The sequence below is a fragment of the Cornus florida genome, unplaced genomic scaffold (genome assembly GCF_030987335.1).
Source record: "Cornus florida cultivar Cherokee Brave unplaced genomic scaffold, ASM3098733v1 CherokeeBrave_3.0.0_Hap2_Chr04, whole genome shotgun sequence".
NCBI classification, from domain to species: Eukaryota; Viridiplantae; Streptophyta; class Magnoliopsida; order Cornales; family Cornaceae; genus Cornus; species Cornus florida.
The window spans coordinates 80,740,916-80,757,867 of record NW_026775574.1 but is presented as its reverse complement, the minus strand read 5'-3'; the positions used below and the strand labels follow the sequence as shown (position 1 = coordinate 80,757,867).

At 34.5% G+C, this 16,952-nt stretch overlaps 2 protein-coding genes across 6 annotated transcripts; both read right to left on the bottom strand.

The window, feature by feature from the left end:
* Positions 1-1,354: 1,354 nt before the first annotated feature.
* On the bottom strand, positions 1,355-4,093 carry LOC132303637 (pentatricopeptide repeat-containing protein At2g22410, mitochondrial-like). Its single transcript, XM_059800972.1, has one exon. It carries the CDS (start codon positions 3,898-3,900, stop codon positions 1,807-1,809), a length of 2,094 nt encoding a protein of 697 aa, XP_059656955.1. The 5' UTR covers positions 3,901-4,093; the 3' UTR covers positions 1,355-1,806.
* Positions 4,094-5,661: 1,568 nt separating this feature from the next.
* On the bottom strand, positions 5,662-15,680 carry LOC132303636 (protein EMSY-LIKE 3-like). 5 transcript variants are annotated; one of them, XM_059800968.1, is made up of 11 exons: positions 15,339-15,457; positions 15,106-15,223; positions 13,190-13,392; positions 12,989-13,098; positions 12,657-12,894; positions 12,354-12,536; positions 12,212-12,280; positions 8,978-9,208; positions 8,826-8,894; positions 8,680-8,743; positions 5,886-6,356 (listed from the first exon to the last, which is right to left on the bottom strand). In XM_059800968.1, exons 2-11 carry the CDS (start codon positions 15,131-15,133, stop codon positions 6,190-6,192), a joined length of 1,362 nt encoding a protein of 453 aa, XP_059656951.1. In that variant the 5' UTR covers positions 15,134-15,223; positions 15,339-15,457; the 3' UTR covers positions 5,886-6,189. The 5 variants fall into 5 exon arrangements, with proteins under 5 accessions (XP_059656954.1, XP_059656951.1, XP_059656952.1 ...); XM_059800969.1 differs by having other exon boundaries at positions 15,106-15,173; positions 15,339-15,374; XM_059800967.1 differs by lacking the exon at positions 15,106-15,223 and having other exon boundaries at positions 15,339-15,680.
* Positions 15,681-16,952: the final 1,272 nt, after the last annotated feature.

Below are 16,952 nucleotides of genomic sequence, written 5' to 3'. Positions count from 1 at the left end.
CTTTTAGTAATTTTAACTTCAAATTATAACTATTAATGCTTTAAAAATAAATAAATAAATAATTCATCATTTGACCGAAAGGAAGTAAGGAGGGTGGCCTGCATCTTTTTATCTCTCCGCAAATAGATGGAAGGGAAAGGACAGAAAAAAATAAAAATAAAAAACTACTTTATAAATATAAAATAATATTTTACCATATAATTATTTTAAATAAAAATATATATTGCATCAGCCATCAATTTAATTGCCTGTTTCAGTCAACCAAGCCAAAAGGGTATTATTGAGTAAAGTTCGCTCAAATTTTAAGTAGGGGTGCATATGGTTCGGTTTGAACCGGTTTATGAATTTTTTGGAACCAAACTAATTCTAATGAATTCATAAAATTTGGAACTGAACTGAACCATTTGATCAAAGAAACCAAACCAAACCAAATCGTAAAAAACCGGTTTGGTTCGATTCAGTTTCACGGTTCCTTTTTTATTTTTTTAATTTTTTTCCCCTTTCTTGTTACAGAAGTATTCATATTTCAAGATTCACATGCACAATTATAAACCAAGTTATCAACACAGCCAAAACTTTTAATATATTCAGAACTTTTAATTCATTCTTTTCTAGCACTTCTGAAACTGAAGTGAATAAATTCAGAATTACTAATAACCAAATACATTTAGAATTATTAATTCAACAACAAACAATCGGCCACAATTCAAAATTTAGCCACTAAAAAAAAAAAATTATCTAACAAATTGATAAGACCTAAGAAAATTAAGAATAGACCATAGATGTTACAAACTTCCAAGTAATTTGAATTGTAGAATTATATTATATTACATATACCGTATAATTTAACATATATATATGTAAATATATATATAACATAACGGTTCGGTTTGGTCTAGTTCGGTTCTAAATTATCTCAAACCGTGATCAAACCGTATCTTTGCGGTTTCACAAATTTAGAACCGTGACCAAACCAAACTGTCCGGCCTAGTTTGAATTTTCGATTTGACCAAATTTTTGTGCATCCCTAATTTTAAGTAATTTTATAATCAATCTAATTGTCTATTTTATTCAACCAAACAAAAAAGGTATTATTGAGTAAAGTTCAGTCAAATTTTAAGTAATTTTATAACGTGTTTTACCCTAGTCTATAATATGAACTTTTAGGAATGGAAAAAAACAATAGATCCTAGTTCAACTAAATGAAACTATTAGGAATGATAAAAAAACAATAGATTCGAGTTCTACTAATCTTTGATGATTTTAAGGTGGTTGAGCATTTGATCTATGTATTTGAATTTCAATGATAACATCGAGTGGTAAAAATTCTGAGTTCATTGACAGGAAACCACACTTCAATCTATGAAATATATGTTCAATTCGCAAAATTTTAATGTGTTCAACAATAGTCTTGACACGAGTTTAAATAACATTAAGATCCTCTACATACTCAACACACTACTTCGAAAACGCAACAACAATGCAAACACATTTACTTTGAGGATAAACATGGGAACATGTTTTTCTTGTTAAGCAGTATACAAGGTTAGGATTCCACCTCTTCCACATATTCTCACGAAAGGCACAATGCTCTAAGTTGGTATGTTGTCTGTTTGAATTACAACACTCTTCATTTGATCAACTTTGTGCTTAAATAACCAGGGTGCATTTTCTTTTGTCACACACACACTGCGAAAATGCAGTGTTTTTAGATGGTATGTGTTGCCTGAAGTTGCAACACTCTTTCATATTGTCGCCTTTCTGCTTATTATATATCTGCACCCCCATCACACCATATAGCACTCATCATCCTTGCTTCAATGGAATAGTCTTAAGCCTCTGAGTAGATTGTGGAATGAACACGCTGCTCATTAAAGTACATCGATCCGGCAGTATCTCTGGTGCATAATCTTCCATTTTTGACAGCAATGTCATTTCATTCAACACTTGGTATATATCTTTGGATTGAGGATGTGATTCATCTGCAACCAAAAACTCATGAACCATACCCTCCACCTCTATTGAGCTACGTCCAGGAGTTTTCTTAATACCCCTCTCTCTCATCATACTCCTAACCGTCCTCACATCAACCCATCTTCTGTCATTAGCACAAATACTTGCAAGGAGCACATAGATACCACTATCTTTAGGATTCAAGCGTAGAAGTTTTTCACCAGCAAGCTTACCCAGTTCAACATTCCCATGGATTCTACATGCATTCAGGAGAGCACCCCAAGCAACTTCATCGGGTTCCATTGGCATTTCTTTTATCAATTCATAAGCTGCATCAAGGAGACCAACTCGACCAAGTAAATCAATCATGCATGAATAATGTTCCAGTTTTGGCTTTAACCCGAAAACCTTCTCCATGTTTGTAAAATATTCCCAGCCTTGAGTAACCAATCCACCATGACTGCAAGCTGACAAGACACCTACAAACGTGATTTCATCAGGCTTGAATCCCATACTTTTCATTTGCTCAAAAAGGGTAAGGGCATTTCTAGCATGCCCATGAGAAGCGCATCCAACAATCATGGAATTCCAAGACACCAAATCTCTCTCCGGCATTTTATTAAAAAGCTCTGCAGCCGCATCAATCAACCCACATTTGGCATACAAGTCTATAAATGCATTAGCTAGAATTACACTAAGTTGAATCCTTTTTTTGTTAACATAATACTGATGAATCCATTGTCCCAAATCCAAGCACCCCGATTGAGCACAAGCAGAAAGTACAGATACCAAAGTGCTCTCTATAGGAACCAAACCAGCTTTCTCCATGTCATAAAAAAGTTCTATAGCTTCCTTTGGTTGATTGTTTTGTGAATATCCTGCAATCATTGCATTCCAAGACACCACATTTCTGTATGGCATTTCATCAAAAAACTTTCTTGCCAAATCTATCTCCCCATTTTTGGCATAACCATTGATCATGCTAGTCCATGAGAAAACATCCCTAGCTTTCATCGTGTCAAAAATCTCTCTGGCAGTGATCAAGCAACCACATTTTACATACATATCCAACATGGCATTCATCAAATTTAGACTAAATTTCACATTCATCTTTTCTACATACTCATGAACAAATTTCCCTAAACTTAAGTCCCCACTCTGAGAGCAAGCCGAAAGCACTGTGATCATAGTAACTTCATTAGGTTCAACACTACTTGACAGCATCAAGTCAAAGAGCCTCAAAGCCTCGTGTGGCATATTCTTCTGCGCGTACCCGTCAATCATTGTGGTCCAAGATACAACATCCCTCTCGGTAATTTCATCAAACAACAAACGCGCATGATTCAAACACCCACGATTTGCATAAAGATGAATCAACCCATTTTGCACAAGCAAATCAGAAACAAAACCCACCTTCCAAATTCGACAATGGACTGATTCGCTCACTTTGAATCCACAAAACAGCTCACACGCTTTGAGCGCAAAGACGAAGGTTCGGCTGTCCATTTCAACACATTCCCGAACCATTCTGCGAAAACAAGAGAAACCCATTTCAGGAAATTGAGCTTTGCAGTACCCCCTGATCATTGTATTCCATATATAAACATTGGGTTCTGGAATTTGGTTGAAGAGCACTTGTGCATGATCTATGTTGCCATTGTCGGAGAGTGCACAAAAAGATATCACTCGGCTTAGAGGAAAGAGGTGAAAAATAAGGCCAGTTCGAGTCATTTGTGCTTGAATTTGCTTCAATTCGAACATGGAATTGCACGACTCCATGATTAACAGAGTTGGGTTGGTGATCATGAAACTGCTCTGTGAGTTCCATTTTGGTTTTTGGGCAGAGGTCGAAGAGATTGATTTGAGGGGTTGGAACAGAGCTTGGGGTTTATAGAGAGAGAGAAAGCAGTTCAGTGACTTGAATTGAGCTATAAGAACGGGAAACATGTATCAGTAGAGAGAGATTGGATTACATGTGTATGCAGAGGCAAATCTAAGCGCATGAGATTCTGATTGACGAATCTAATAGTATGTGCGATCGTTTGACTTTATTTTTTTATTTTATTTTATTTTTTTGCTTTATTGAGAAAATTACGTGGATTTATAATTATTCCAGAGATATATATATATATATATATATATATATATATATATCTTTTTAAATTTAAATATAGTGCAATGCTTCACTTTATATAATAAGAGGGTATAGCTGTTTGTATCCCTTTGAATATTCTACAAAATTAATTATTTAGATTCTTATATTATTCTTACTTTTTAGAAAAGATCAAAAATATTTATCCAGTAAAATTTTATTCAGACCTCTTATCTTTTTTTAATGCAAATAAGAATAATTTGGGTGAACCAAAAATTAAAACATTAAAAAAAATTTATTCAGACCTCTTATTTTTTGTTTACCCAAATTATCCTTATTTGCATTAAAAAAAAGATAAGAGGTATATAAAAACTTTTATACTGTTCAAACTATAAAATAATACTTTATTATAATTATATTTTTAAAATTTTATCCAAACCAAATGCATATTAAAAAATTATTATTTTTTATTATTTACCTACTACGCTTTATTGCATTTCCACTTTTTACTGTTACAAAGAAAGAAAGAAAATTAAAACATTAGTCACTCTATACGCCAAGTGTTACACCCGATGGGAATTGAAAGGTGTATAAATGTGTAGGTACACTACGCAACAATGTAAGCTTTTTGGGTAAATGGGTAAACGCCCACCCATTATAGAGTCAAACACAGTCATTGATTCGGTGTTACACTAAGCGGCCGGTTCGGAGTGTGTTCGGGTCTGCTTCCCGAGTAGGCAGGGTAGCCTGACCGCAATGCGGACATTGCGCAAGTTCGGGTGAGGTAGAATGTTACAAGTAAGACTTATCCCATATCGGATCCAGATGAAAAAATTAAAAGGTATATAAATGGATGAGTATGCAGCATTACCCAACAACTTAAGCTTTTGAGTAAATGAGTAAGCGTCCACCCATAGGAATGGCAAATTTACCATCCCCGCTTGGTCCTGCCCCATTTAGGGCTGGTTTAGGGACCCTTTTATGCAAACTGGGATGGGGGTAATTTTTGAAAACCCGACGGGGATAGGGTAAACCCGCCCCGCCTAGCCTGTTTAAAGTATACATTTACTAAAATACCCTTATATATTATGATATATTACTATAATATATTAAGTATATATAAACATACTTCTAAAAATAAGAAAAATTATGTGTTAAGAAGAGAATAGTGTTTATTAAACGGGTGGGGATGGGGAATGGAGGATGGAGGCAGGGATGAGGATGAAAAAAAATTACCGGGGATGGGGAATGAGATCCCCCACCCCGCCCCATTGCCATCCCTACCCACCCGCTACACTAAGCATCATAGTTTTCAAGTTTCCACTTTCAATTGATATAATTTAAATGTTTATTACCAAAATACTTTGATTACAAAATCACCATGGCCGTTTCATTAATTCATCTAACAACCAGTGATCCAACAAGATTGCTTATGATCTCCAATGCTACTCAAAACCATTATAACACACAAATTCAATTATCACACAGCAGTCTCTCTCTTCACAAATCCAGCATTCACTTTTAGCTTTTTCACCAAATAGCCCATAATTATTTAAAAGCAATATGATTTTTCAGCAAATTGTGCTCAATGGAAGGGCCTGCTTATGATGCTCATATTGTAAATCTGATCCCATAATTTATTGCATCACTGTAGGTGCATCATGCAATGTAAAATACATGCTCAAATCCATACCTGTGTTTCACTTATGCAGTAAATTACAATATTGGTTCTGTGGGAAATTGAGCCGCTGCAAATTGGAGCGTATCGCTAATTCTGTAATATAACAGAGTTGCTATCGTCAGGAAGAAAACATTATCAACAATCTGAAAGAAAATCATCTAGAACACAAAAATTATCAACGTTTGCATGGTCTGAAATTATTCATTGCTGCATAATTTACAAAAGCATATTCTAGCTCCCCCTGTAATGTTATAATACAGTAAAAGGAATACTGGAACCTACCACTTTCCGATATATATATATATACTGGAACCTACCTTCAATTACAATACAAAAACCAGAAATCCTCCATTTAGCTGGTCATAAAATTAGAGAGGAGCATAAAAGGAGTCAGGTTTTCCTGGTCATGTAAACCTACTCTAATCACTTGTGATAACCCTATTGTCACATACATGGCATAGCCCTATTGTTGCTGATCATTGGATCCAACTATTCCTTGCATGGCCGTTCTATTGCCATCTGAACCTTCAAGTACTCTTCCTTCACCACCCATTTCATCATTGTGCTGATTTCGCCATCCTCCCTCTTGGTCCGTTGATTGCCCTTGCCAGAATTGATGCTCTCCACCATCTACTTCAAAGTAAATCCAAAAAGGAAAAGGAGAAAAAAAAAACATGGTACTCGTGATCGATAAAGCTAAATAACCTTTCACTGTACTCTAGAAAATTAACAAGGATATCACAACAATGGACCAAACACATTCATGTGTAGCATAATAATAAAAAAATAACTTGGTGAATGTAGAATTTTCAACTTTTAGGGAGGAAAAAGGGCAATTTATTATTCTACACGGCCTGTGGATTTTGTGCCTCATAAAATAATAACACGAAGAAAAAAAAAAACATGTAAAACAGACATCCAAGATTCCAGATAGTATGTACAATTATTGTTTTCTGCAGCAGTTGCAATTTATAAAAAATCACAAATCAATGGAAGAATAATCTTAATAATAGAGACAACAACTCCAGGCAAGTGCTTAAGCCATCCTATCATGATGGTAAAGGCATGTAGGGAGATGAATTCTTACTTGTGATAGCAATAGAAAAATGGGAGGAGAAAAAGATCAATGAAACTATTTGGGGCTCATATTTTCATATCTTAAAGTAGAACTCAAGAATTCAATTGACAAAATTATACAAAGCCGTTGTAAGTCATGTCTAGATATCCTTGTAATTAATAAGAAATACAATAAATTATCAAAAAAAAAAGAAAAAGAAAAAGAAAAAAAGAAATACAATATACAACAGAAAACAATGTGGTCATTTAATTTTGGGTAAATTACACCTAGACCCCCTGTGGTTAGGTCATATTACACCTATATAAACATTTTGGTTTTAGATTTCACTTATATTTGAATTAGTGATTTAGCATTTCACTTACACCCCAAATATCAATTTTCGATAGAGCCAGAGGACTTTTGAAGTGTTAAAGGACTATACTACCCTTTGACCTCATATTGATTATTTTTGTGACCAAACTACCCATTGCCCCCCGCCTCTATGTGAACCCTCCTCTTTTTCTCCCTACCTCTCTTTTTCTCCTCTCTCTCTCCCTTCTCACAAACCCTCACACACAGATACGCAAATACACACAAACCCTCCTGTCGGAACAATCGACTGTAGTCGGCGAAACCACACTCAATTCGGATTATAGGCTTAGCAAAACCCAGTTCTTCTCCGGCGATGAACGACAGAACTGAACTGACCTAGTTCCGGCGAGCTCCTAGTGTCGGCGAAACCAAACTCAATTCCGGCGAGTTCCAAGTAGCAAAACCCAGTTCATATCGGTGTGTTCCCAAGCGACGACAAAGCAACGACGAGCGTCTAGTCAGAGCAATCAGCGATGATGGCGTCGGATGTGGCTGTGGGTGGTGGAGCTGTGATGCGGCGGGCCGGCGGGGGTGGTATATGGTGTGGGTGATATATATATATGTGTGTGTGATTTGGTGGAAAGTGGGAAAGAAACCCTAAATCAAAGAAAGAAGACAAGGATTCAATGCCACCGAAGGCTTCGACATCATTGTCGTCTTCTCCACTGTCATTGCCATTTGATTTGACAAATCGTCGTCATTGGCGAATCGATCCCCTCCGTCTCTCCCGCCGCCATCGCAACCACTTACATCACGACCTCTTTCACCACCGCCGTGACTGTAGCTACACCTCTCCACACAAACACAGATACGTGACTGTAGCTACCTCATATCAATTTTCTCCCTTCTCACAAACCCTCCCGCCGGAGTACGAGATAATGATTTTTGCCGCCAATTACGACGCCATCGAGGTTGTAAGCTTGTAATCCGATGTCTCGTTGCCGAGATATATTGATTGGGCCACCGTAGATGTTGTAATCCAACACCCGCCGCCGACATCAACTTGCTCTTCAACGTTGTCTTCAACAATCGACTTCGCCTTCGATTCTTTGTCATTGACGTCCATTTCGGTAGTGAGTGGGATGGGATTTTGTGTATTTTTGGGTTTGGTTTTAGATGGGTGGTGGTGATGAGGTGTTGGGTGGGGGTGCAGTTTGGTTTTGGGTAGGTTGGTGGTGCAGGGAAGTGTTAGGGTGGGATGTTGGTGGTGATGGAGGTGTTAATGGTGGAAGCTGCTGGTGTTGAATATATATATATATATATATATATATATATATATATATATATATATATATATGGGCTTTTTTGTCATTTAAGATTATATATATATTGTATTAAAAAATTGAGGGTAAAATGGTCAATTTACATGTATCAGAAGTCAAAAAGTAAATTGGGGTGTAAATGAAAATTAAAACCAAAATCTTCATCTAGCTGAAAAATGACCTAACCTCAGGGAGTCTAAGTATAATTTACTCTTTAATTTTATACCATCCTGCAACAAACGTATATGTAGTCAGTTATTACCACTTTCACCATCAGAGGCATCTGCAAGCCTTGCAATCACATCAACTAGGGCTTGTTCATGCTCCTGCATTTGGAAGGACACGTCATAATAGTTACAACAAAAGATGGAGAACGAAAAATATCACAAGATACTTGGTTGTTCTTACTCTAAGGATTTTCTTTGCTTTCTCTATCTCAGCAGGATCAGGATAGCTTGCATTGATAACTTTCTCAACCTATTAAATTCATCACCACAGTAGTGGGAAAGCATGTCACTACTCCTGTATTATGAGATATGGATTTCAAATTGCACACATACCTCCTCAATTAAGGTATCAGTGTGAAGTATTTCAATATCACCCAAAGCCTTCTTTCCAATGCCATTTTGTGATGGAAATAATTCTTTCGTGGACAGAACATTAGACATCCCTCTACCTCTTCCGACACCAGCAACCGAACCACCCCGGCCCATAGACTTCTTAAATCTACGGCCACCTCTACGAGAAAGTCCATGACCCTCACCTTCCCACCGAATATCTTCATGATTTATCTAACATTAATAGATATGATAATCAGTCAAATGCAAAATGCTAACTATTTGATTATATAATAAAAATGGTTGCATTGCCACAAAAGAATAGGATAAATCAATTAACTCTTGCTTTTTATATTGACGTGAGGGTTTTGTGAAAGTTTGTGCTTGAGTCTACTTAGTGAAGAACTCTTATCTTGCCCAACTGCGACATAATAGGAAAATCAACCAGCTCTTGGTAGGTCTGAGTGTTCGTGGATTCATGAAAGTTTTATCTTTTAACTGTTTTCTCATATGAAGAGAAAACCCCTTTTGGTTTGTCAAAGTATGATTCAAAGTCTTTTCTATGGCGATTTTACTTGACGATGTCAGGGAAAAGATAGCACTGAGAAGGTCATTTCTGTATCACTTAAACTTTGACAATTTCTTGTTTCTAAAAACTTCTAAGGAAAAATCTAAAAGGAAAAATAGAAATATGGAGAAACACATCAAAATCTTAGGGTTCAAGTAAAAACAATCAATTAAATCACCACTCTTTCAACACAAACAAATGATTAGCACGATCTTGTACATCATTCTTAGTAGTACAACATTGTAAAGCACACATTCAGAGAAAAGATAGCACTGAGAGGTCATTTCTGCATCACTAGTTCATGTTGTTTCTAAAATCTTCCAAGGAAAATCTAGAAGTAAAAATAGAAAATGAAGAAACACATCAGAATCATAGGGTTCAAAAATTAGTAGAAGAAAAATAGTTTGGTAATGATAAACTTGCCGGGAAAAAATTTAGCAATGATATAAAGACATTGTAATTATAAAAAATTCAAGATCAAAGGGTTAACTGAATTAACCAATATTAGTCTTTAGGATTGTAGAATTTGAATTTATTTAATTAGGGTGAAGTCAAAGATTAAGGAGGAGGAGAGAGAATGAAGAAGAGTCGAAGAGAGAATTAGACAATTGGTGTGAGAGTGTTGATCTGTCCTTTCTCACCCTAATATCTTATATATAGACATAAGAATAAGCAAACAAGAAAAAAAAAAAAACTAGAATACCCCTGTGGGGTAAACCAATTACACATGTAGGATTGAAATTATTCTAACAAGGATCAATACTACAAAATAGAGATAGATGACAATATAATAAGTAGGATTGAAACAAGGTGAGCAAAGTGGAGAAGGTAAATTTTATAGGACAGCTATTAGATCACTATTTTATATGGAGTTGAATGCTAGGAATCGAAAAAGAAACAAAAATAACGCATTCATGTTGTTGAAATAAGAATATTGAGACAGATGGTAGGACTAACTAGAAAATACAAGATTCATGTTAGAGAAAATTAGATGCAAGCACTACCTGTTTGTAAAATAAGAGAAATTAGACTTAGATGGTATGGACATATAGCTATATAAAACAGAGACCAGGAAAATGCACCCTTAAAGAGAGGAACAATAGTTAGAATAGAAGGTACTAAAATGGGATGAGATAGTAAAAAAAGACTAAATAATTAGATGTAATTGAGACTTGGCTTACAATAGGAAAAAAAAAAAAAATTGAAAAAATGGCTAAATCAATCCAGATGAGATTAAGGCATGGGCGATGATGGTGATGATATTTTGCATTAAAAAGGTGGACGGTATTCCCTTGCCAACAAACTTTTAGGGATTGCTTAGCAAGTCAAAGTTAAAAGGACAAAGGCCATCGTTCCATTTATCCACTGTCAATGTAATAATTTACCAAAGAAAATGATATTGGTCATCGTGCTATAATGATAGCATGTGCAATGGTATAACAATTATAACCACGATATGAATTTATTAGAATTACGACAATAATGACTATGTCACTATACTGGTCACTATGTTATGATGATGATAATATGTGCAATGCCATAACAATATTAACCATGATATGAGTTTATTTGAATTACAACAATTATGACAATGTGACTATTAAAAAATAAAAAATAAAAAATAAAAAATAAAAGTAAGAATGACAATTTATTTAGATTCTAATATTGTTAAGAAGTTAAAGTTTTCCTTAGTAAACCTAAACTAGAGCCAACAAGTTCTTATCTATTCTCATTCTCATAATATGAGTTTATTTGAATTACAACAATTAATGGATTTGAGTAGTTTATGACAAGTGAATTCCATCTTGGCAGATACAAACAAAATCTATTTGAGACACACATAATATTAACATTGCTCCAATGTCTCGGGCATGAAACAAGAAGTCGCAAACTTCAAACCCATGAGCCTATCTTAGTTCTTGAACAAATTTAGATTACAATGTGGAGGACTACAAAAGACAAAAAGGGCCCAAAAAACAGAAACAAAACTTGAACAAATGGCCAAAGAAAAGGGTAACAAACACATAGTTTTTTACCATTGGGCTAATGACCCATTGATTACACACAATATGCATAGTTTTTCAAGATGAGTTAACCATAAAATTGAAAAGAATAATATGGGTCTTCTGTGGTTGAATTCTTGACCTTGTTTTGAGCCAATGGGCTGCTTGTAATCTTTTGTAGGGATGCTCTTTTGAGCTAACCTACCTGGGCCTACCACAGGCCCATTTTGTAATTACCTTATTTATTCTATTGCTTAAACTTCCGAAAAACAAAGTAAAATCCAAAGTGACTAAGATGTTATGCAGTCAAATTTAATTTTATATATATATATATATATATATATATCAAGGACCTGTTAGATAAAATGAAGGATGATGTTATGTGGGTCCAAAAAAAAAAATCAGAAGAACTAATAAGGCATAAAATAATACTTACAGAAAAACAAGCCTATAAACAAACATGCAGGTGGCATTCGCATAAAGCCATTACGAAAGATTCACAATAATTCAACAAAAATGGTAGAGAAATGATGCAACCATTTCCAAAAATTCCATATCTCAAAACATAACGATTTTGTCAAATTCTTTCGTACCAACTAAATATATTTCCGATAGTACAACTGTACAAGAAAATTTAATAAAGATGGAAGATATATCTATCTTTACCTCTTTGAGATTGACCCATTCCCACGTTTCATCCGCTGAATTAATATCATAAACCAGAGCATGACGGTCCTGCCAATGTTTGCAAAAACCAGTCAACACCCACTAAATACTGTAACATTGTGTAGTCAACAATGACACATACCTCAACAGGATTGTAGTCAGTTATTACAGCCTCATAGAAGTTATTGTCATCAGGCCATCTTGTCCAAACTTTCCTTCCAATTAGTGGATCAAAATTTGTTGCTTCAGCAGGTTCAATTACATCAAGAGAACCTGTACCCCGCTTTCGAACTTGGGGCCCTCCAGTGAAACCTGTAGAAGAATACTGCATGGACTTGATTCAGGACGCAGCATACGTCTAACTTGTTAACCAAAAACAGATGATAATGTAAAATATAGTTCACATCATTTCATTGTCATTATAGAAAACATTTAATTAACTTACTAATTTTGGCTTCTTGCCCCTTGCTCCTGAGAAAGGGCCTCGTTTTAAGGCTGCTGAAGAAGGCTGCATGGATGGATACAATGCCGGTGTTGGTGCACCCAACGATAAAGAAGCTACAGATTGTGATGTCTTCTGCTTCTTGCGCGATGCTGAAACAGTTGGACTAGGCATGGGTTCATGAATAGGTTGGCTACCATTGAGCATGCCAGGTTGGAGCCCATTTGCTTTTCTCCACCGCCTAATGATGAATTCCTATTAGAACAAGTAACTAACCAAACATGATGAGATATCTAGAGAACCATTCTCAGCAAAAGGACATGATATTATCAAACCTAATCCTCCTGATGACATTATCAGCATTAACCCCGGATAGAAGCTCTCTGTGTTCCTCATCAGACACTCTCAGCTCTTTTCTGAGTTCTGTAATCAAACTTTCTTTCTCCTAAAGAAGACATGAAGGGTGTTTAAACCTAATTAACATACTTTAGAAAAATTAAATATAACAAATTACACTGAAGAATAATAATATATACCCAAGTAATGGCATCAGATTGAGCTTTAAAGGCTCGCAAGACTGAACTATACGCTTCTTGCTCTATCTGGTGGATCTGGGTCTCCATATCACTATGCACCCAAGGGAGTGGAGCAGAACCTATAACTGCAGATCTTCCATTTGCAGCAGCACGACCTCTGCTTGGAAATCTATTTCGATTTGGAGGAAGGTCATCATCCGTGCCTGCAGTTAAATGAAGAGAAACCACAACACAATTAAATTCCTTTAATATTGCAGATGAAATTGATAAATTGTAGGGAAGGGAAATTTCTGCTGGCCTGCCAGATACATGATTGTTTTAAAATGGTCCATTAATTAAAAATTGAAAGGACTTGACTTATTTAAAAAGCAGCAGTAATTTTTTCATATTTGAAGTTCATGAATAGTACTGTTGCTTTCTGAAAAAATCCATATACATATGCGTGTGTGTGTGTGTGTGTGTGAGAGAGAGAGAGAGAGAACTTTGCAGTTAATTGAGCAGGTCATTTGTTGTTTATGTACCTCACAACAAGCTGGCAGGAAAACGTACGTATGCATCTTGAACAACTTAAATATCATAAAACTGCATGAGTAATGTTCACATTTGTTCTTTTGCAAGACATGACCACCACAATAGTAATGAATGCCAGAAAAAGGAAAAATTTCTTGGAAGTGATGGTAACTCTAACAAGTGATGGTAGATATCAGTGAGATTGATTTATCCACAATGGTGGCCAATGGATTTGTAATCATGATGCTTGATGGTTGATGTTGTTCATTAACATGTAGATTTTGTATTATTATTAGGCGCATCGCAGTTTATCCCTCTGAACACATAGTGGTCAATGGATTTGTAATCATGATGGTTGATATTATTCATTAACACGTAGATTTCATATTACTAGGAGGTACATCCCAGTATATTCCTCCTAACACCTCAAATTAGCTTACATAGTTGAAGTTGCAAATGGATATAACCTAATTCAATTATAAGAGCGACATAGAGTACAAACTAAATCATGTTCAATTATAAGATCAATGAGAGGTAATAAAGACCATTGCTTTGTGGTGTTTAGTTAACCTGGTGATAGATTTTATATGTTTCTTCTTCGTCTTGTATGCCTAGACATTCTCATATTCTCCAAATGTTTATATGCACTGTTATTTGAACTTAGAACACCACTTTTCAAAGTTTCCATTCAGAATTCTTCTTAGTATTTGATTTTTTTTTTTTTTTTTTTTGATAAGTTTCTTAGTATTTGATTTGTGATCTAACTAATCAATTTTAAAGATACAGTTGGTCAATGAATCAAATAATTTCTTTTATAGTCTTTCCTAGAATAACATTTTTCTAGCTTTTGGAAGTTGTGCCCTCTAGTAATCTATAAGGTAACGGATAACTCTAAATGTTTTTTTTTTATTTTTTATTTTTTATCATCAGATTCAATTGCCAGATGATATGAAGTTTTTTGCTACTATCTTCTCCTCCTGCCTTCCTAGATTTGGCATCTAACAGATTATTGTCCCCGGTTTCATTGGTGTTATAAATTTATGTTATTCAATTTTTTCCCCCTGATATCAATCCTCAAGTTCACCATGATTTCATTTGATTCCTCATCTACTTGATTTACATAAGCGAATGTGTTATTACATTGTTCAAAGTATTGGCATCCAAATAAATCGTTCAAGAACACTTCTCCAGTCAATGTGATATACAAACACAAGTGAAAACTCACTTTTGAGCTTGAGTTGCCTAATTTGAAATTTCGGTCCTAATTATCATCAATCGGAGCCCTAAACCCTAATTTTCTTCTCCGTAATTGACAAATTCATACTCATTGATTGAAAAAAAAAAAAAAATCTTACAAACCCATAAACTTGAAAAAACATGGGTTAAAGATGTGATCTTTAACGTACCACTGGTATCAGCAAGCTCGTAGTCCATGTGTTTATTCAAACCAGATATTCAGTTCGATTCATGAGTACTTGCAACAGAGACAACAAAATAAACCAAAAAATCTGCGATTTTTTTTCTCTTTAAGAATTACAAATAGGGTTAGGGTACTATCAATTGAAAGAAACAAGCATACAATTTATAAAATTAAAAAAAAAAAGGAAAAAGAAGAAGAAGAAAATGAAATTTTCATTACCAGGTTTTTCGTATCGTAGGGTTCCGAAGACGGAGAAAAAGAGGATGCGGAGTTGTGAATCACAGAGAAACCAAATCAGTACCCTCGGGTTCAGAAGAAGTAGATAAGATAAGGAAGAAGGAGAGAAACAGAGAGACAGAGGATCGATGGTGTGGCGTTGCTTCGGCGAGATTGGGTTGTCCACGGCGGTCCACGGCGTTTCTTGGATGATGAGAGCGAGAATTCTGTTGGCAAGATAGACCAATACGACGCCGTTGATTAAATTAATAGTAATAAAAAATAAAAAATAAAAAATACTCGCACTCGCACAAGACAACATTAGGCTAATTTTTTTCCGTCTCTCACCAATTATCTGTTTATGAGAAAAAAAAAACACTGTAAACCTTTATTTGATTGGCAATTTTGTGAAAATTATTTTCAAATTTCATTTTTGAAAAAGGCTGGTTTTGAATATTGATATAACAATTTTTTATAGTATTATGATAATAAATTTTGTATTTTTCACGTTATTAGAAAACGATTTTCAAAAAAATAAATCAAATAAAATGTGTTTTTGACAATTTTCACCTTGACTAAGATGTATTTTCATCAATATTCCCATAATTAAAAGCAAAAAAAGGTCGACTTACTAAAAATTGATAGTTAAGAATTATTTTTTTAATTTTTTTTGACATTTTTGCCTAATTCATATCTAATATATTTTTTCAATGAATTATCAAAGTTGGTCATGAAAGTATTCAATACCATGGGTATTTGCTTATGTGGTTCCGAGGCAAGGAAACTTTTCAACATACATATTAAACATTTGTGTTCAACCCGAAATATTGAATATCTTATTAAATTTTAGTATAAATTTTACTTACCTCCCCTACAATTTGTAAATATCCCACATAACCCTCTCTATGTTTTGTAATATTACTTACCTTTTCTGTCTATGACTGCCTCAAACTTGGCAAAATATACATTATCATATATGATTTGTAATTTTTTTTTTTTTTAATCTCCAGAATATCTCTAGCAGTTTGTTAAAATATTATTTTGTGTAAAATATACATGGTCACGTATGATGTGTTAATTTTTTTTTTATGTCCAACAGTCGGTTAAGATACACTGTCACGTCACCAAGATATAAAATTATTGTGTATTTTATATAACTTTTTTATATAGTCACATCAGCATATTACATTTCTCCTCACTCTTTTTTATTTTATTAACAAATTAACCATATTTAAATAGGTTTGTAAAAATTATGTAGGGTACATGCATGATACGTGGATATATTTTTACACAAAAAGTATAAAACAACCGCTGGAGCAAAAAATAAATAATCCAAATTTTTTGTATAAATCCATCAGATTTACACACACACAAAAAAAAAATATACACAATTGGAGATCCTCTTAAGATAAACTGTCACGTTACCAATACGTAAAATTGTTGTGTATTTTACACAACCTTTTTACACAACCACATCAACATATTTTCTTATTGCTCCCTCTTTCTCATTTTATTAAAAAATCAACCCTATATTAAGTAAGTTTGTAAAAATTATATGAGGTTCAAGTATGACACTAGTTGAATGTTATTGGGGAATATATTTTTACACAAAAGATT

What these genes read in the sequence shown, in the direction of transcription:
- LOC132303637 (XM_059800972.1), bottom strand. Translation starts at nt 3,900, where the DNA reads ATGTTTCCCGTTCTTATAGCTCAATTCAAGTCACTGAACTGCTTTCTC.
- LOC132303636 (XM_059800967.1), bottom strand. Translation starts at nt 15,657, where the DNA reads ATGTTGTCTTGTGCGAGTGCGAGTATTTTTTATTTTTTATTTTTTATT. An exon ending in AATCTGATGCCATTACTTGG is followed by an intron (nt 13,099 to 13,189) that starts GTATATATTATT and finishes TGTCTTCTTTAG; the next exon opens with GAGAAAGAAAGTTTGATTAC. An exon ending in TGCCTCTGATGGTGAAAGTG is followed by an intron (nt 6,357 to 8,679) that starts GTAATAACTGAC and finishes ACTTTGAAGTAG; the next exon opens with ATGGTGGAGAGCATCAATTC.